At 44.5% G+C, this 15,816-nt stretch overlaps 1 protein-coding gene across 1 annotated transcript in view; it reads left to right on the forward strand.

The window, feature by feature from the left end:
- Positions 1-15,816, forward strand: part of LOC8037394 (paired mesoderm homeobox protein 2-like) — a 160,568-nt gene that overhangs the window by 67,843 nt on the left and 76,909 nt on the right. Inside the window, exon 3 of the mRNA XM_040499764.1 lies at positions 7,528-7,748. Coding sequence (XP_040355698.1) covers positions 7,528-7,748 — 221 coding nt within the window. The remainder of the gene's footprint in view (positions 1-7,527; positions 7,749-15,816) is intronic.

Genomic DNA, 15,816 nt, shown 5'->3' on the forward strand with positions numbered 1-15,816 from the left:
GGTCACGCGTGACCCCACGGATCATGGGCACTTGACCGTGCGACCAGCAGGTTCGTTATTTCTAGTGTGGCTACGTGGTGGACGAAAACCGATGGGCCATGGTCACGTGACCCCCACCCACAAACAAACGACGCTTACGCATGAACATGTGGCCAGCAAAAGTGCGCTATTATCAGTATTGTCAGGTTGCTTCCGACTCAGTCACGCGACCATGTGTGGCCATCAAAGGTGCGCTATTTCTTATGTGGTCACGTGGTGGACGGGACCCCACGGACTATGGTCATGTGACCTCAGTGACGATGGACAGGTGATCCCTTATGATCATGATCACGTGTCCGTGCGACCACCGAAGGTGCGATATCTTATGTGGTTGCAACCACCACCCCCTCGACAGACCGACCGACGTGAAAACTGAGAAAGATTTTCTAACTTTATGATGTGTGAGGGCAGACATTAACATAAGCTCACGACGTTTTTGTTACGAGTATTTGAAGGCCTTGAGGAACACAGGCTCTAATCATTGTAGTGAGGTCGTGCTATATGATCAAATTTTAACGACTGTGTCTGTTTAAAGCAATTAACGGAATAGGACCAAAGAATTGCATACTTCAGGAATATATCGCATATTTACTCGAATTAGTTTTTATACTAGACCTCGGCGTTTGGACAAAATCAAAGATTCGGGAGTTCCGCTCGTTTCAGCTGAATTTACTGTGGAGTTACAAAGTCGTTCCTAAATCCTCCGATTTCCTCTTCTTACTAGCAGGAACCAATCTCGCTCGGTGGCCGCTGTGTCAGCGGAGTAGTACTCACGCATTAGAATAAGAACGGCGTTGCATTGCACTTTTGGAACTCCCTTTCTGATAGGAGTATCAGAAAGTTACGCTGGAATTATGCGGAAGTGAAAAAGGCAATATCATTCATGTTGTTGACAGAACAACATTTATATTTTTCCACACGTACGTGTTTTTGATTATATACAACGCACATGCGCAGCAGCCTGTTTCTTGAAATGTGAATAATCTTCACAATCTCGGTGCAGCAGTCCTCACTACTGCTCTTATGTCATGCTCCAAAAACGCGGTGGCGTGTGCAAATTTCTGATAAGTACTAAGAACTCCTGATATGGTCATAACGCCGTTTTGAGCTGAATTGTGGCAGTTTGTCACGTGGGCCTGAAAGCTGAGGTGAGGTATTACATAGCGAGCGAACGTCAAAACAAACGAAGTGTCTGGTTACTCGAAAAGGCAATCTCGAGTCCTCGGCCACTTATTTGTGCGAACTTCTCCCCGCCATTTAAATATTAATACCCTAAGGCGAACTGTAGGTAATAAATAAACAAAACTAATAATGCCCCAAGGGCGAACTGTAGGTAATAAATAAACAAAAATGAACAATAAACAAATGTATTTCATGCATTTCCTGACTTTCTCACGGAAAGCGTAGCCACAACTTTATTTATTCTTGAGCGCTGAAAACGTCTGCCGCGGAAAAGGTATGTAGCACTAATGTAAAAAGTGATGACATGTGAATAAGCCCAATAGTGACACACAAAAAACAAAGATACAGTTTAGAATATTCCTTCGACGGCAGACGAACGTTTTGTGATAATCGGAATAAAGGTGCTTTGATAAATAAGCCCTTGGGAGCAAGAACACAATGTAAGGGTTAGAATAGCTCAACAACAGAAGAAAAAGTGCCAGCCTGGTGGAAAGAAACTGTTAACCAGTGCACCGCGCAACTTTTTGCGATCTGATATGGTGTCAATTATTGTCGGAAAGATCGTTTGAGTTCTGGATGGCACGAGGAAGTGCTGAGGTTTTAAAAGGATGGATGCTGAACGAAATATTCGCTGGAAGCTTTCGCTGCTTTTTACGAAAAGAATCCGGTGGTTCTTAATAAAATAGAAAGAAAGAGAGGCAGAGAGAGAGAGAGACAGACAGAGAGAGAGGGGGGGGAGCAACGCTATAAAAAATATCAGGACGGACTTAGCCTTGCCGTTGGAGCTGGCATTGCCCCGCTTGGCGGTGGTTCCAAAAGAGGTGAACTGGACTGACCGAAGTTTTGAAGGAACCGATGAAGTAAGCAAAAGAGCGAGATTAGTCGACGAGTCTGGAGAGGATGAATGAACTTACATTGCCTAAGATCTGACACGCTAATAAATCGAGAATGAGACTATATGAATAGCGCGGTACAGTTTTAGACGGGTTCTGAATGCGTAATTCTGTAGGTTTGGTGATATCATTAAGTATTGTAGACTAAGAAAAAGAAGGTGCAAGCTTCCGGAGACTAAATAGACACGGAAGAAACTAAGAAAGAGGAAGGAGAGAGCGCTCGCACTGAAAGGATCGAGATGACGGTCGGGTACAGTTCAACGATACCTCCAAAATAAATAATTCATTATTTCCTTCTATTTTAACACAGTTCGCATAATTAAACCGGCTTTTTATTTTTATCGTCACCGTGGAGATCCTTCCTCCATTTACTTAATAAAGGCTTCTAAATATATTAGGCGTATTCCGCTTTCTGGGGCGGACGTGAGTACTATAAGTATGCTTCTGTGTTTTCGGACAAATTCGATAAAATCGAAAAAATACTTCCGGTAAAATATTTTAATATTTATATTTACCCAAAAAACTCAGATTTTTCAGGACCGCCAACTGCTATGAATCCTACTGGTCTTAATATTTTCCAGGGATCTTCGAACAAGTTTTGCTCTACTTCTCTATATCTAATATTTATTTATTTATTTGAAAAAACTGCAGGCCTTTTTCAGGCCCTCGCAGTATCAACTTTCATTTGTATGATCACAAAGAACTTCCATTTAGCTTCTATTTTAAAAAAGGGGAATCGTCGAACACGTTTCTCATTGAAAAGGATACTTTTACTAAATTCACAAACTGCTGTTTTCAACCTTTTGTTCACTTCACCGAAAAAGCCGAAAAACTCTGTACGATGAAAGAAAGCTCCAAAGAACTCCGAATTTATGGTAAAAAATAAGCACTAAACAACACTCCGCAATTTTAAGCAGAAATATACTCCGAAAACGCAGAATCCTAATTATAAGCTGGATTTCGTATATGTTGGTGCAGCTTTTAGATTTCGTTATAACTTATAGGTAGGGTTCCGTATTTTTGTGTATTCTTTTTTAAATTTAAGGGTTCTTTGGGTGTTCATTTTTTCAAAGTTCTCTGTTTTCGGTATCTATTTCTGGTGTCGACCAGAAATCAGGGTTTATCAGGGCTTACGTCGTAAAAGCTATTGCACATCTATCACGTTTTTACAACACACAATGCTATTCGCGCCAGTTATCACTAAGTGGCCCATGCAGAAACAATAATTACAGCAGAAGGAAGCAGCCTCGCGGAAGAGGGCGGTTTGTTTTCGGGGTCAACAGAAATAAAGCAATTTTTCCAGTTAACCTGGGGTTTCATTTAATTCAAAAATTTCAGTTCGGAGTTTTTCAGTTTTACCAATTTCAAGAAAAATCCCAAGAAAAAAGGAAGCCAGACATCAGCACAGCGAGTGGTCATACCAAAGAGAATATTTCGCTCCTGATGACTTCAGCGGAGGCAGTGTAGCGATACGATGGTTGTGGAGTTCATGAAAGCCTAATTTAGGCAACACAAAATATGGATCCTTTTTGTTGTAGTTTACTCGACACACTCGCCAATCTGCAAACAACTTTTCAAAAATATCGCATATGTATTATCGGGTAGTTTTTCGAATACTTGTTCGGAATTCTTCCGCAGATCTGACTTTTTTGCTTCCATATCGCTAGATATGAAAACGCGGAATAATAGTGTTATCGACTTTTTGCAACCGGGAGGCGCTGATACGGCGTGCTCGTCCGCTCTTTGCGCCCGTCTTGCGTTTGTTTGCCTCAAAATGCGCTCACAGGCTGCTTTTACACTCTCCCCCACCACACGCACACACACACGCGCGCGCGTTCACACGCACACCCGCACGCACGGACGCACGCACACACTGACACACACAAACAACCCGTCTCGTCGAATTAACCACCAACACTGGCGCGGGTTTTACTGCCGCGTCAGCACGCTCTCTGCGTGTCCTTTGTGCTGTCCATCAATTGATCTTCCCCCTTTGTGTAGTACTGTTTGAGAAGCTCTGATAACGTAGCTCTATTTTCTATTTTTCACAATTTTATTCATTGCACGCGGAACGCATTTCGGTTTGGCGGGAATTTGCACACGACGTAAAAGTTAAAGGTGAATACGCCACGTGTCGGTAAATAAGTGAACTAGAACAGCTTGTCACAAATTTCTGGCCATGATAGTAACCCTGGAGTGAGAAGACAAAAAAGTGGACGTCAGGAAGTCGCATACTTCAAAACGTTAACTTAATCCGCCATGGCGCCAGTCAGTCAAGACGTCACTTTCTTAAAAAAATAGCCGAATGCACGCGGCTTGGCTTCAGCAAATGACAGCATCACGTGAGTCTCGTGAACTCACAGGACGCCTTATTGTTTAACGGCTGATCTGATTCAGCGCCACGCACATGTACAACAAACTGGCCGACGCATCTTTCGAATACGAGCACGTTGAAAATGCTGGGCAATGGCAATTTTTTATTATTCCGACCCCTTCTACGACACGTCGCTTTTTTGCATTGGTGCATTGCGATTTATAGTTTGTTGGATTAATCCAAATTAACGAAACTTTTACCGGCGGGTGTTTTTCGTAGTTTTTAGGACTTACCGGAGACCACGGAACCCTACTTAAGAGGATTGTGTCGTATTTTATATGGACTGTGTCGTTGTCATCTGCAGGTAATGGGCTGCTGGCATTTATAGTTTCTGTGTGGTTGTCAATTATAGTTTTTGCGTCTTTGTCAGTTATATAAGTGTGCCGTTGTCACCTAAGGAAATAACATTGTCCCATATGGGTGCTCATATGAATTATGCCGTTCTTACAGGAATGATGCGCTTTGCCGACTCACATGTGCTTGATGGGTAAAGTGAGTTTATATTTGGTATCAGTATAAAAAAAGTCACAGCACTCTCAAAGCATAGAGCCGGGGTCGCACTGCTCACACATCATACAAAAGACCGTCTGCAAATGCGAGCCACCGCAATATCCGTAGTTGGAATGCCGCGTGCTAAGTTGTCTCCTCGAACTCATTGGCATGAGTGCATTCGAAGCATGGATCTCGCGGTGACTCGCGTTCGAATCTGTATTGTTAAAGACTGCTTTTTGTAGGATATATAAGCAGTGTAACTTCGGCTAACGAGACACACGAAAGAGACACACAAGAAAAGCGTAGGGCCAGAGTGAATTCGCTGCTTAATTTAATGGGACGCACAGGAAGAAGACGAACGCCGCGACGTGAAAAGAGTCAAGGTACAGGCTAGCTGGTGGAAGTCAACCATTTCGTCGTTTACCCTGAGACTGGGTTTTTTTAGAAGAGCAGAAGAGACCGGTCTGTTTTTTCTGTTACTTCTGCTCTTCTAAAAACCCCCCAGTCTCAGGGTAAACGACGAAATGCCCGCGATGTCTCGTTTTCTGGGGTGGCTTCATTGACCTCGTTGACTCATGGCATCGGCTGCACTCTCAGTTATGGGAAAACAAAGTGTATTTTATGGCCCTAATGCACGGTTTTCAGGAGCACTGCCCACTTGGTTGTGCTTGGAGATAAAAATAACTATACCTCACGTTTTAGGACGTATATGGAGTCTTGCGATATGCTACCGAGACGTTCCGCTCTCGACGGAAAAAACACAGCGCATCGTGGCGTCGCTTTGGGCTAAGATCAGACGAGCGGATTATGCCAAAGACGTCCCACAAACCGCCGTCTTGCCGAGACCTAGAAAAATGTCGGTTAGGTAGTCCAAGATCTTTTCGTTTATGTGTGTGTGTGTTTTTCTACACTTATAAACACTATGCAGATATATATTTTTATTGCCCCGAGAATTCCACCGAATGCGCATTTTGGTAAAGAGCTGAGCCACAGTGCGCATTACCATCGCCCGGGCTGGAGCGGAGCCTACGCGTGCTAGGTCAAAGCCTTGGCTGACACTGCTTTCGCCAGCTAGTTTGTGCAGAGTTCCCACTCCTATTAAAGCTGAGACGTTTCGGTGGCGCCCACTCATTGTTTCCGCCCGATGCGTCAGGACTAAGATGTTTCTTGCCGTGTCGTGACATTACGAGTTGTGGCCCTGCTAAGGGCTAAAACTCGTAATGGTAGTAAGTAACTACTTACTCGAGTCATCAGTTGGACTCATCGCGTTCTTAAACCAACACTACTGAAGTTGCCAGACTGACATTACTCTTAGCTCCGTCGATGATTGCAGAATCTGTCCAACTGAAGAACTCTCAGGGAGCCTTTGGTCAATCGTGCTTCGTGTGTCTTGTTTCTGTGGTTGCCTTTTCTTCGTTTTTCGGGTCGGAGATTAGTGGCCCATGACCCGCAGCAGCTCGGAGCATGTGGACCGAAAGTTCGCGGTGCAGAACCCAACGTTCAATCCCCAGTTCTCCGTTTCAATCTGGATGAGCATCGTATACCGGCATGCGGTCTTGTGTCGCTACACTGCGCGCCGCACATTAAAGACCCTAGGCCAGCGGTCACTGAATCCTGGGAAAGTAGCGCCGAGATCCCCGCATTGTCGCAATTTTGGTTCATGGAAGGAACAGTTTTCATTTAACCTCTCCAGTCTTCGTTAGTTCATCAAAATTCGCAATGACAGGTTGCTTTACAATAATTTTTTTTTTGTATGGGGAAGTTTTTTTTTATTTGGAATCGATTACATTATCCACACTCCCGCGAAACAAGAGCACGTCTTCACACCGGCACTGCACGGGGCATCAATGCTTGTATATATATATATATATATATTGTCATGACATACGCAGGACGAATAATATCATTGTAAAATATTTGAGGAGGTAAGCCAGATTTGTTTGTTGGGTGCGTATGCAGTGCCAAAGACGCTGCTATTGGCGAGGATCGCTTTCAGCGCGTTCATGCAGCATCAAGATTTCCGTGCGGCTAGTTCAGAATGATTTCAAGGAAACTTCGAGTTATTGCATGCAACCGAGATGGCGATTGCCAACGCAACACACATGGTTTCCGAAATTTTTGTAGTCTGTATTTTAGTATCTGTCAACGTCCAGCTAGCAGTCAGCGGAGGCAATGACGCTACTTTTCGTAAATCCAATGAATTTCGAAATAACTAGCTTCCCGCGTTGTCTAAACATTGAAGGGTATGCACTTGGGCTAGTTGGTGATCCAAGTTTGTGAGGGTAAAAGCGCTAAAAACAATGGACGAGTGAAAGAAACGAACAACACAGCGCGCTTGTAAAAGAAACGAGCAACACAGAGCGCTGTGTTGTTCGTTTCTTTTACTCGTCCATTGTTTTTAGCGCTTTTACTTTCACAGTCTAAACATGGACAAGTATCACCCAGTGTGAGCATGACACCCCGCGTGAGCCCTGTGTGAGCTTGAGCGGGCTCAGCGAGTCCTCGTATACTGCAACGTTTCGGGGACCTTTTTCCGGCGTTTCGCAGGCGCTCTGCCGTACAAGGTGTACACGGCGGCGGCGGCGGCCGCTGCGGCAGCCCACGAGGGCGTGCTCACGGAGAAGCGGAAGCAGCGCCGCATCAGGACCACCTTCACGTCTGCGCAGCTGAAGGAGCTGGAGCGGGCCTTCCAGGAGACACACTACCCGGACATCTACACCCGGGAGGAGATCGCCATGAAGACCGACCTCACCGAGGCACGGGTCCAGGCGAGTGACCATTTCTGTATAGACCCTTTCGTGAAAGCGCCGCAAGGAGGCGCAGTTACCTTTTTTTGTGCCCCCGCTGACTTTCGGTGAAATGAAAGGACATGCGATTCTTACCATATATCACAGATCGTTGCAACGTTGATGAAATATTTCAAAACCAGTTGCAGAAGTGTTGTAAGCTGGGCGAGTTGGCTTGATGACATAGTGAACAGAACAGCGCACAGAAAGACAATGACAGAGAGAAGGAACATGCACAACGCACAAGCGCTTGTGTGTTGTGCATGTTCCCTCTCTATGTCCTTATCTTTCTGTGCGCTGTTCTTTTCACTATGTCATAACCAGTTCTTCAGGTGCTTAGCTAAAGCCACTGTCACACAGCTATTTTATCATTCAAAAGACAGTCTCCAGATATTGTTTGAAGCGAGTTTGTTTCTGGTATGGGTCCAGTCTCATAGGTTATGCAAAAGCAGGTTGCAGACATGTTTAAAGCATACATTAGGCATGCTACGAACATGCTCTCGACGTGTCCGCAGATATTATAATGCCTGCAGCGAACGAAGTGTCTTTTGTACCATCTATGAGCTGTGTAACTGCGGCTTAAAGGAGCGGCTTGCGAGAGTCAGAGATTTTTGAAACTCTTTTATTACGACCTATGGCCTAGATGTGCGCGTCGAACGTTATCTATGCAACGAACTACAATCTGCTGCAGCAGAACATCTGAACGAAAGACTGCGACAACAAACCAAAGCTCCACCCACTCAGAAAGGGTGTTTTGCCCTCTTGGGGGAAATTGCTGCCCAGTTTTATGGGCACAATCGATCTTAGAATTTTGATAAAACCCTTTAATTTCTTATATGTATATCGATATATGCGTGTATTCTTTGCAATGTCTTATTTTGTGATGCGAGAACAAAAACGCATTGTTACCGTTTTTGTTTTTTTAGCGGGACATCTTTTTGTTTTGATTTTTGGGACACTGCCGGTAAATGAAAAAGGGCGATCTCACCCACCTGTTTCGTCACGCCACCGCCGCCGCAATGCATCGTGGGAACTGTAGTTTTTCCGCACGTGCGACAACTCGCTGCGGGTCTGCTTTTTTTTTTTTTTTTTTTTTTTCGTGCGCTATTGGCTTCGGGTACTAAACGCAGCACTCTAAGAAGCACATTATGGCGCTCTGGTTAGATAAGAAACATCGCGGATAAGGTCAAATCAGTGCAAGATAGCTGTACTGATCGCGCCGTACAGTAAACGAGTTACTGCGTTTTCTTGGCGGGTTAGTCATTTCCGTTGCCTAGAATATCTTTGAACAAGCAACACTGTCCAATTCCTAAGAGGCCAAACTGACGATCACTACCCTGCATGGTGCCGATTGCTAGTCTTCTGACTTGTACTCCAAACCAACACAAAATGTCAAAACACCTTTTCAGTAAAAAAAAAAAAAAAGATTGTATGAGTGCGTTTAGTAAACATACAAGAATATTCGCGACTACAGCAAAACGGACGCCACCAAGCGGGAAAACAGGGACCCAGCCGGAACAGGTCGCTTTGCGCTTCTCCGCGTCTCTGGCGGCTTTCGCGGACGCGTGTTGTCGGCGCGGTGGGGAGCAATGCAATTGACGAAGGTACGAATATTTGTTAAGTTTTCCTGAGTGTTCATGAGTGTGGTGAAGCCTCAGTAGATTGTTTCCTTACATCACGTGTTTGAAAGCCCGTTTACTCCACAACAGGCGGTCGCGTGCTTTCGATTTCTTGGATGGGGTGGAATCACGAAAAAACGTTTTGATTTCTTGTCTGTTTCGATCGAATCACATCCAAGGTGACGACTACTTGGTAATTGATAAGTGTTCTTTTTTTATAAGGATGTGGAGCATTGGACTGAGGACGACAGACGGAGGTGTTTCACTGGAGGGAACACCAATGTTGCAGTGAAGTGAATGGGGAGGTTCGATAGCTGCTTTTCCTGAGTTTTGTTGTGTTCGATTAGCTTCAAGATTGAGCCACCCACGCCGGTTGGTGCGTTGTCTCATCTTGGATGCTTTTTCCTGAAAAAAACCTGTACTCTACACCAAAGGAGTTGGGCTGATTTCGCGATTACTTGATTCCAGAAAACCTGCTCGCTGCATACGATTAATGAGGGAAATTATCTGCTTTCATAAAGGTAGGGGACGCGTCTCACAAAGTTAGCAGCTGTCACGGCATTATGATCTATTGCGCCTCCAATATTTATATTATACCCCCGTCGAAGCCAGCAGCAATATACGTCTACATTGCCGGCCGCCAAAAATACTCAATTTCTCCGTTCAGGTTTCGAAGTCAAGTTCAATGCCAGAGAGGTTCTTCGTAAATCTCCGATAAAGACTCTCTTTAGTTTGTCTGAATTTGTCTCCATGCTGCCGGCTAGAACCATTAGCCTGAGTTTAAGTAATATCTCTCTCTGTCAAATATACTTTTATTCAGCAGTTCACCTAATAGCTAGTCAACTAAGCTCATATTTCAACCCGAAGAATATTCTAATATCGCTTTAGTGGGACATAGTGCGTCATATAATACATAACCCGTGTATTTGTCAAAATGATTTCTCGATTTCTACTAAAACCTGAATTGAAAAGACGACTGGAGCTGTTACGCACAAAAGCTCGATTTCGCGGACAGATAAGTCGCATGGTCGAGGCATGCGAGTTAGCTGGAAATTACTCTCGGTGGAACAATTCTGTATTCATCGCCGCTTTCCTTAGCTGATCAAAACTGATTAGAGTCTATTACCGTCTCTCCGGAGCCCATAGTTTCGGTTTTGAACGAAATTTCCGAAACAAAAGTTTGACATGAAAAGAACACGCAGCACCAGGAAAACAAAACTATGCTCTGCAAGTTTATGTGCACCGGCTACACTGAACCGTCGCAGTTCAAGTACCTATACAATAGGGCATAGAACAAAAGAAAATCTATTAAATTGAATGCACCACCCGTTCAGGCGACCTGGCCGAGCCGACGGGACCTGTCTCCAGCCGCCATGTTTGTCTGGTGGTGGCGCCCCCTATAGGTCGCTGGAATCGGAAACAGAAGGTCATCTAAAAACCCTTAAAACCTATATACGCCTTGTAGTATTCATATACGTTTTGACATTAATTAATTTATTTATTTAGTTAATTTTTATATCTCCTAACAGTACACAATCAGTGGTTGTACCCATGCCATCAAGGCCCAGCGTGGGGGTCCAATAACAAAAGAACGTATGTAGTATTGGACTATAAGTATACCACATAAAGTACACTGAACTAATCATATACAAAACTTTTATCCTTTAGATAGGGGTGCCTAACGTCAGACTAAGGTCGTACATTCGTTGAGCGCACATATACGCTGGGTAGTCATTCCCTGGATGCTGCCGTCTAGGGTGCCTTCATGTCCCGCAAAGCGAACATGAAGGCACTCTACTGCCGTCCAATCGCTGCGCGGCGTCAGTATGACGTCCGACAGAATTCTCCGATGTTTTTCTCCTAATGAGAGGGCCTCGTGTTTGTCTGTGGGCGTGTTGAATTAGGATGGCGATCTGGGGTGCACTTCTACTTTGTCCACGTCTTTTGCTCGCGCTATTTGCCCTTCTGTCAGGGTGTGTTGACTATGTCTCGGGCATAGTTAAGCCGCGGTCCCGCTGTTAATACATCTTACAAAAGACTGTCCGCGGTGTCTTTCTTCCTTGTGTGACGGCCCTGTCATGTACATTAGTCTTACAAAAGCTGTCCGCGGACGTGTAGGAAACAAACACGTTTCGGGCATTCTTGACGCGTGTTGGTAGATGTCATCATGTGTACGATTAGGATTCTGTGTTTTCGGAGTTTGCTTTTTCGTGTAATGCGGAACGTGTTTTTTTTTTTTTAGTTTATTTTTTGCCCAACATTCCGAGTTTTTGGGAGTTTATTTTTGCTAGACTTCCTATTTTCGGACATTTAGAGTTTAATTTTGCCGTGTTCCCAATTGCTCGAAATTCAATACAAAAATATTAAAAAAGTATTCGGACGTTAAAGTGCACTAATTAAGCTCACAAGCACTCGCTAGTATCAAACTATGTTTATCCGGTTGCACTCGGCGTTTGCGCCCTTGCCATTCGTTTGACTAAGGGCCGGTTGCACCAACGTCGCTTATCTTAACCCAAAGCGGCGCTTTCCTAAGCCGGCTTAGCGCCCTAAACCGAGCTTAGGTAAGCACGGGTTTAAATTCCGGTTGCACCAAGGTTAAGCCGGCTTTACAGACGCGCCCCTAGCTAAACGCTGGATTTGCGTAGGGAATCTAGGGACAAACAGAGCAAACTAGGGAACGCTCAGAGCGACGAATACGATTGGCGGAGAGGAATCACGTGATGTAAAAAAAAAAAAAAAAACTGCCGTAGTAGTTGTCGTCGGCGTCTGCTTTTGCCTGTATTTCTTCGGTGAGTAACAAATTAAAGGTCTCCAAATTCAATCATTTTTTCGTTTAACTTGCAATAACAGAAGTCAAAACTTCAAATAAACACGAATGCTCTTTACATCTGTGATTGTGTGTTTAATATCGGTTGATAACAGGATATTTTGACAGTGGTAGTAGTTTTCGTGCTCACATTTTGAGGCGAAGGAGCCATCGGGGGCCCCAAAACTCATCGAACGCGAGAAGGACACTCTACTCACTACATCGCTGAAGACAAAACATCATCGATATAAGTAGGCAGGTAAGATGGCTACTAAAACCAAGTCAAGCCTGAGACCGATGAAGTTCAAAACAGTGACGAACTCGCCACGGCAGCTGCGAAAATGCCCGGAAATCGTCGAATAGAAGTCGTCGAGAGGTCAGGTCACGCGACCTCGCATCGACGGTACTCGTTGCTATCAGCAAGGTGACAGAACTGCACTGTACCGTCGTTGAACATTCCCTGCAGCCTCAAACGGACTTCAGTTTCACACTGTCGAGATCAGAAAAAAAAAAAACTCCCACTAGTGCATCACATCGTGCCGATAAGAACGTTCGTCTCTTCGCATCACCTGCCCCAGCCTGCCCCGATACAGCAATGACCGAATCTAACATAGTAGTCGTTACGATTTGTCGTCGCCACGAATGAAAGATATAAAGCAAAATATTCCTAAAAAATCGCGAAAAAAAGTTACGGAGGACACAACAAGGCGCAACTCTCAACTGAATTTTATTGAAAACGTGTTCCGGTATATAGTCTCAACCATCATCACAATGACAACAAACGACAAAAGTAAAGGGAAAACACCATCACAGAGCACAACTCAGAAACAACAGTATCTCGTTCTCGGGAAACGAATGAAAGATATAAAGCAAAGTATATAAAAAAAAAAAAAAATGCGATCACAAAAAAAGTTACAGTTATGGAACGATACAGTTTTCTGAAGCCAAGATTCTACTCGCGAGATAAGGAAAATTCACTGAAGATTGTCTCAAAACTCAGAAAACGAAAGAAATTGAATTTTCGCTGTTTTACCGCAATCTAATGCAAACGGCAGAGGTGTCGACAATCAGCTGATCGCTGAGATCATGTACTGCCACTATTCAACGCGCTGATCAGATTGAAGGATACGCGCTGCAAGTGTAAATAAACAAGGTGGTAAATAACAATACGTTACAGCTATGCGAAAATTAGTAAGTACATACGAATAAGCTCGTTGACAGAAGAACTAACGGGAATACAGACGTGAGCCCCACAGCTCCGTACGTTTCTCGGTTAGGGCTAACACGCCCTGAAAGTGGAGAGCCAACTTGAAAACAGGGGTCGATAAACACTTCACGCGACAATATTTTGCATCCTTGTCACAATCGAAAGTCATTTTGTCGAGACTTTCACGCTGATGTAGCCTAAAACACTTTGCACAACCAATTTCGTCCACCGCGTCGACCGTGACAAACCAGCCGCCATGTTTTTAATCCAGGATTAAGAAACAACAAAAAGCAAAGCGTCCAATGTTGGGCGCTTAAGTTAAGCGTAGTTTAGTGCTAGGTTTAGCGATAAGCGAGTTTGGTGCAACCGAACGAAACCGAAACTAAGCTTAAGTTCCCGGCTAAGCTCCGCTTTGCGCTAAGCGACGTTGGTGCAACCGGCCCTAACTCTCCTAAATTAAGCCCAGCTAAACTTACTATACTTTTGACAACTTCTGACTTCGATAGACGTCGATATTTTAAAGTCCATAAACTCCTCCCGGACGTATTCGCTTGGAAACTCATTTCCTTCCCATCCCATTCCACCACTCCACCTGCTGCTCGGGGTGGAAGTCTTCAGTGATTTCAATTGCCTCCCTACCCCTCCAATAAAATCTACGCGTTCACAGCTTTCAGTCTTATAAAACAAAACCTCTCCTTCCTCTAGAAATCCCAAATTGTAAGGTCCAAACTTAAAACTCCAACAGCGGCTTTTGTCTCGATGTACACCTGACAGCGATATAAAGGTGAACAGCCCTCTTCTTGTTTTGGACGCTCCTGCAAGTTTTGGAACAAGCTTTGTTCCAGAAGAGGGCTAGAAAGCAATGTTTAGTCTCCCAAGCCACGTACCATTTGAGACGTTGAGAGTTAATATAGCTTTAGGGAGCCGTAAAACAGCCAAGAAATCAGGTAAGGTGTTCACCTTCATATTGCCGGCGGGTGTACAAGTACAATGACCCGTGGCCCTGAACGAACCTCTCAGGAGATAAACTGTATATACGCCCTTTTGTGAACAGTCTAAGATTCGAGATGAAACCGGAGTGGCCTCCACTCATTGAAATGAAATTGAAGTGGCCTTTACTGACTGACCCTGTACCGAAACTAGTTGTAGATTACCTTATTTTATTTTTTTTTTAATTTTTTTAACGTGATACGTTTTCTGGCTTGTTGCTCCGGATTTTGTGAAACCGTGGCCCGTGACATCCCATAATGCAGCGCTTGCAGTGTTGCATTATGGGACGTCACAGACCTACACACTAATTCAGATTCTCTCCTAAATTTAGCAGGAAAGTTGCAGTGATGTATCCGTCGCGTGACATCAGGTCACGTAACGTCAATATCCCCATTAAATATAGCGGAAAAATTAACGTCCCGTGATTGACAACCAATTCAGTTTCCCCGCTAAATTTAGTGGGTAAATTGACGCCACGTGACCTGATGTCACGTGATGCTATAGAACGTTCAAATATGCCACGCATTGCCCAGCGATTTGCCATACAACTTTTTTTATACAAAGTGACCTCGAATTTTGGTGTTTGTCGGAGAAATCCAAATCGACGACCGGCGGGTGATTTTCAGAGTTATTTTTATTATTATTTATTCAAAAACAAGGACCCCCCCCCCCCCCCTTCACCTACACACACACTTCTCTTCCGGTCTTCCGATTCAGCAGCGAGCAAACCATAATTTCTCCCGGAATCACCAACGCTATGACACTTATTCGCGGATCAACGGTATCAAATCGGTGTGTCAGTGTCTCGTCGCTACCATAGAAAACAGAAATCCAACCCTGCTTTCGTCATTTGTGTTTGTTTTTTTACGGTGCTACTTTGTCCTGATGCTTGACTTCACGACTGCTCATTTTCACCGCTCGAATCCCCTCGAAACGCTCATGGGGAGTCTCTTCAAGCTGCGTGCCCGACTGAGCAACCACAATGCCGACGCGGTGATCAAAAGACTCCGTCTCCCCCATCCGACGGGAGTCGTGGTACATTACCTTCATCTGCTATCACAGGTGCCCAGCATAAACGGGGATTCTTTTTTTTTTTTGCTATACTTTATTTTCACCTTACGTCCAGGGGCAGCTGACGCTACGAGCAAATCGAACCAATCAAACATCCTCAAAAGCGCAACGTCATGGTGTTCGTCATACCTCTGTGCATGCTCTACCACCGCCAAATCATGCGTGTCGAGGGAGGGCCCAGTGACTTGCGCTTTTGGTGCCTTCCTGGTCGTAGGTGTCCGTACCATCGACTGCGCTCGGACATATAATAAGACGAAGAATAGTTCAACGCACCCCTGTTCTCCTTAGAACTGAACACACAATCTTTAGATAAATAAAACTCAAAGTAATAGCGACCAATGTTGCTTTATGGCTGGA

This window comes from Ixodes scapularis, unplaced genomic scaffold (genome assembly GCF_016920785.2).
Source record: "Ixodes scapularis isolate PalLabHiFi unplaced genomic scaffold, ASM1692078v2 PGA_scaffold13__105_contigs__length_92229423, whole genome shotgun sequence".
NCBI classification, from domain to species: Eukaryota; Metazoa; Arthropoda; class Arachnida; order Ixodida; family Ixodidae; genus Ixodes; species Ixodes scapularis.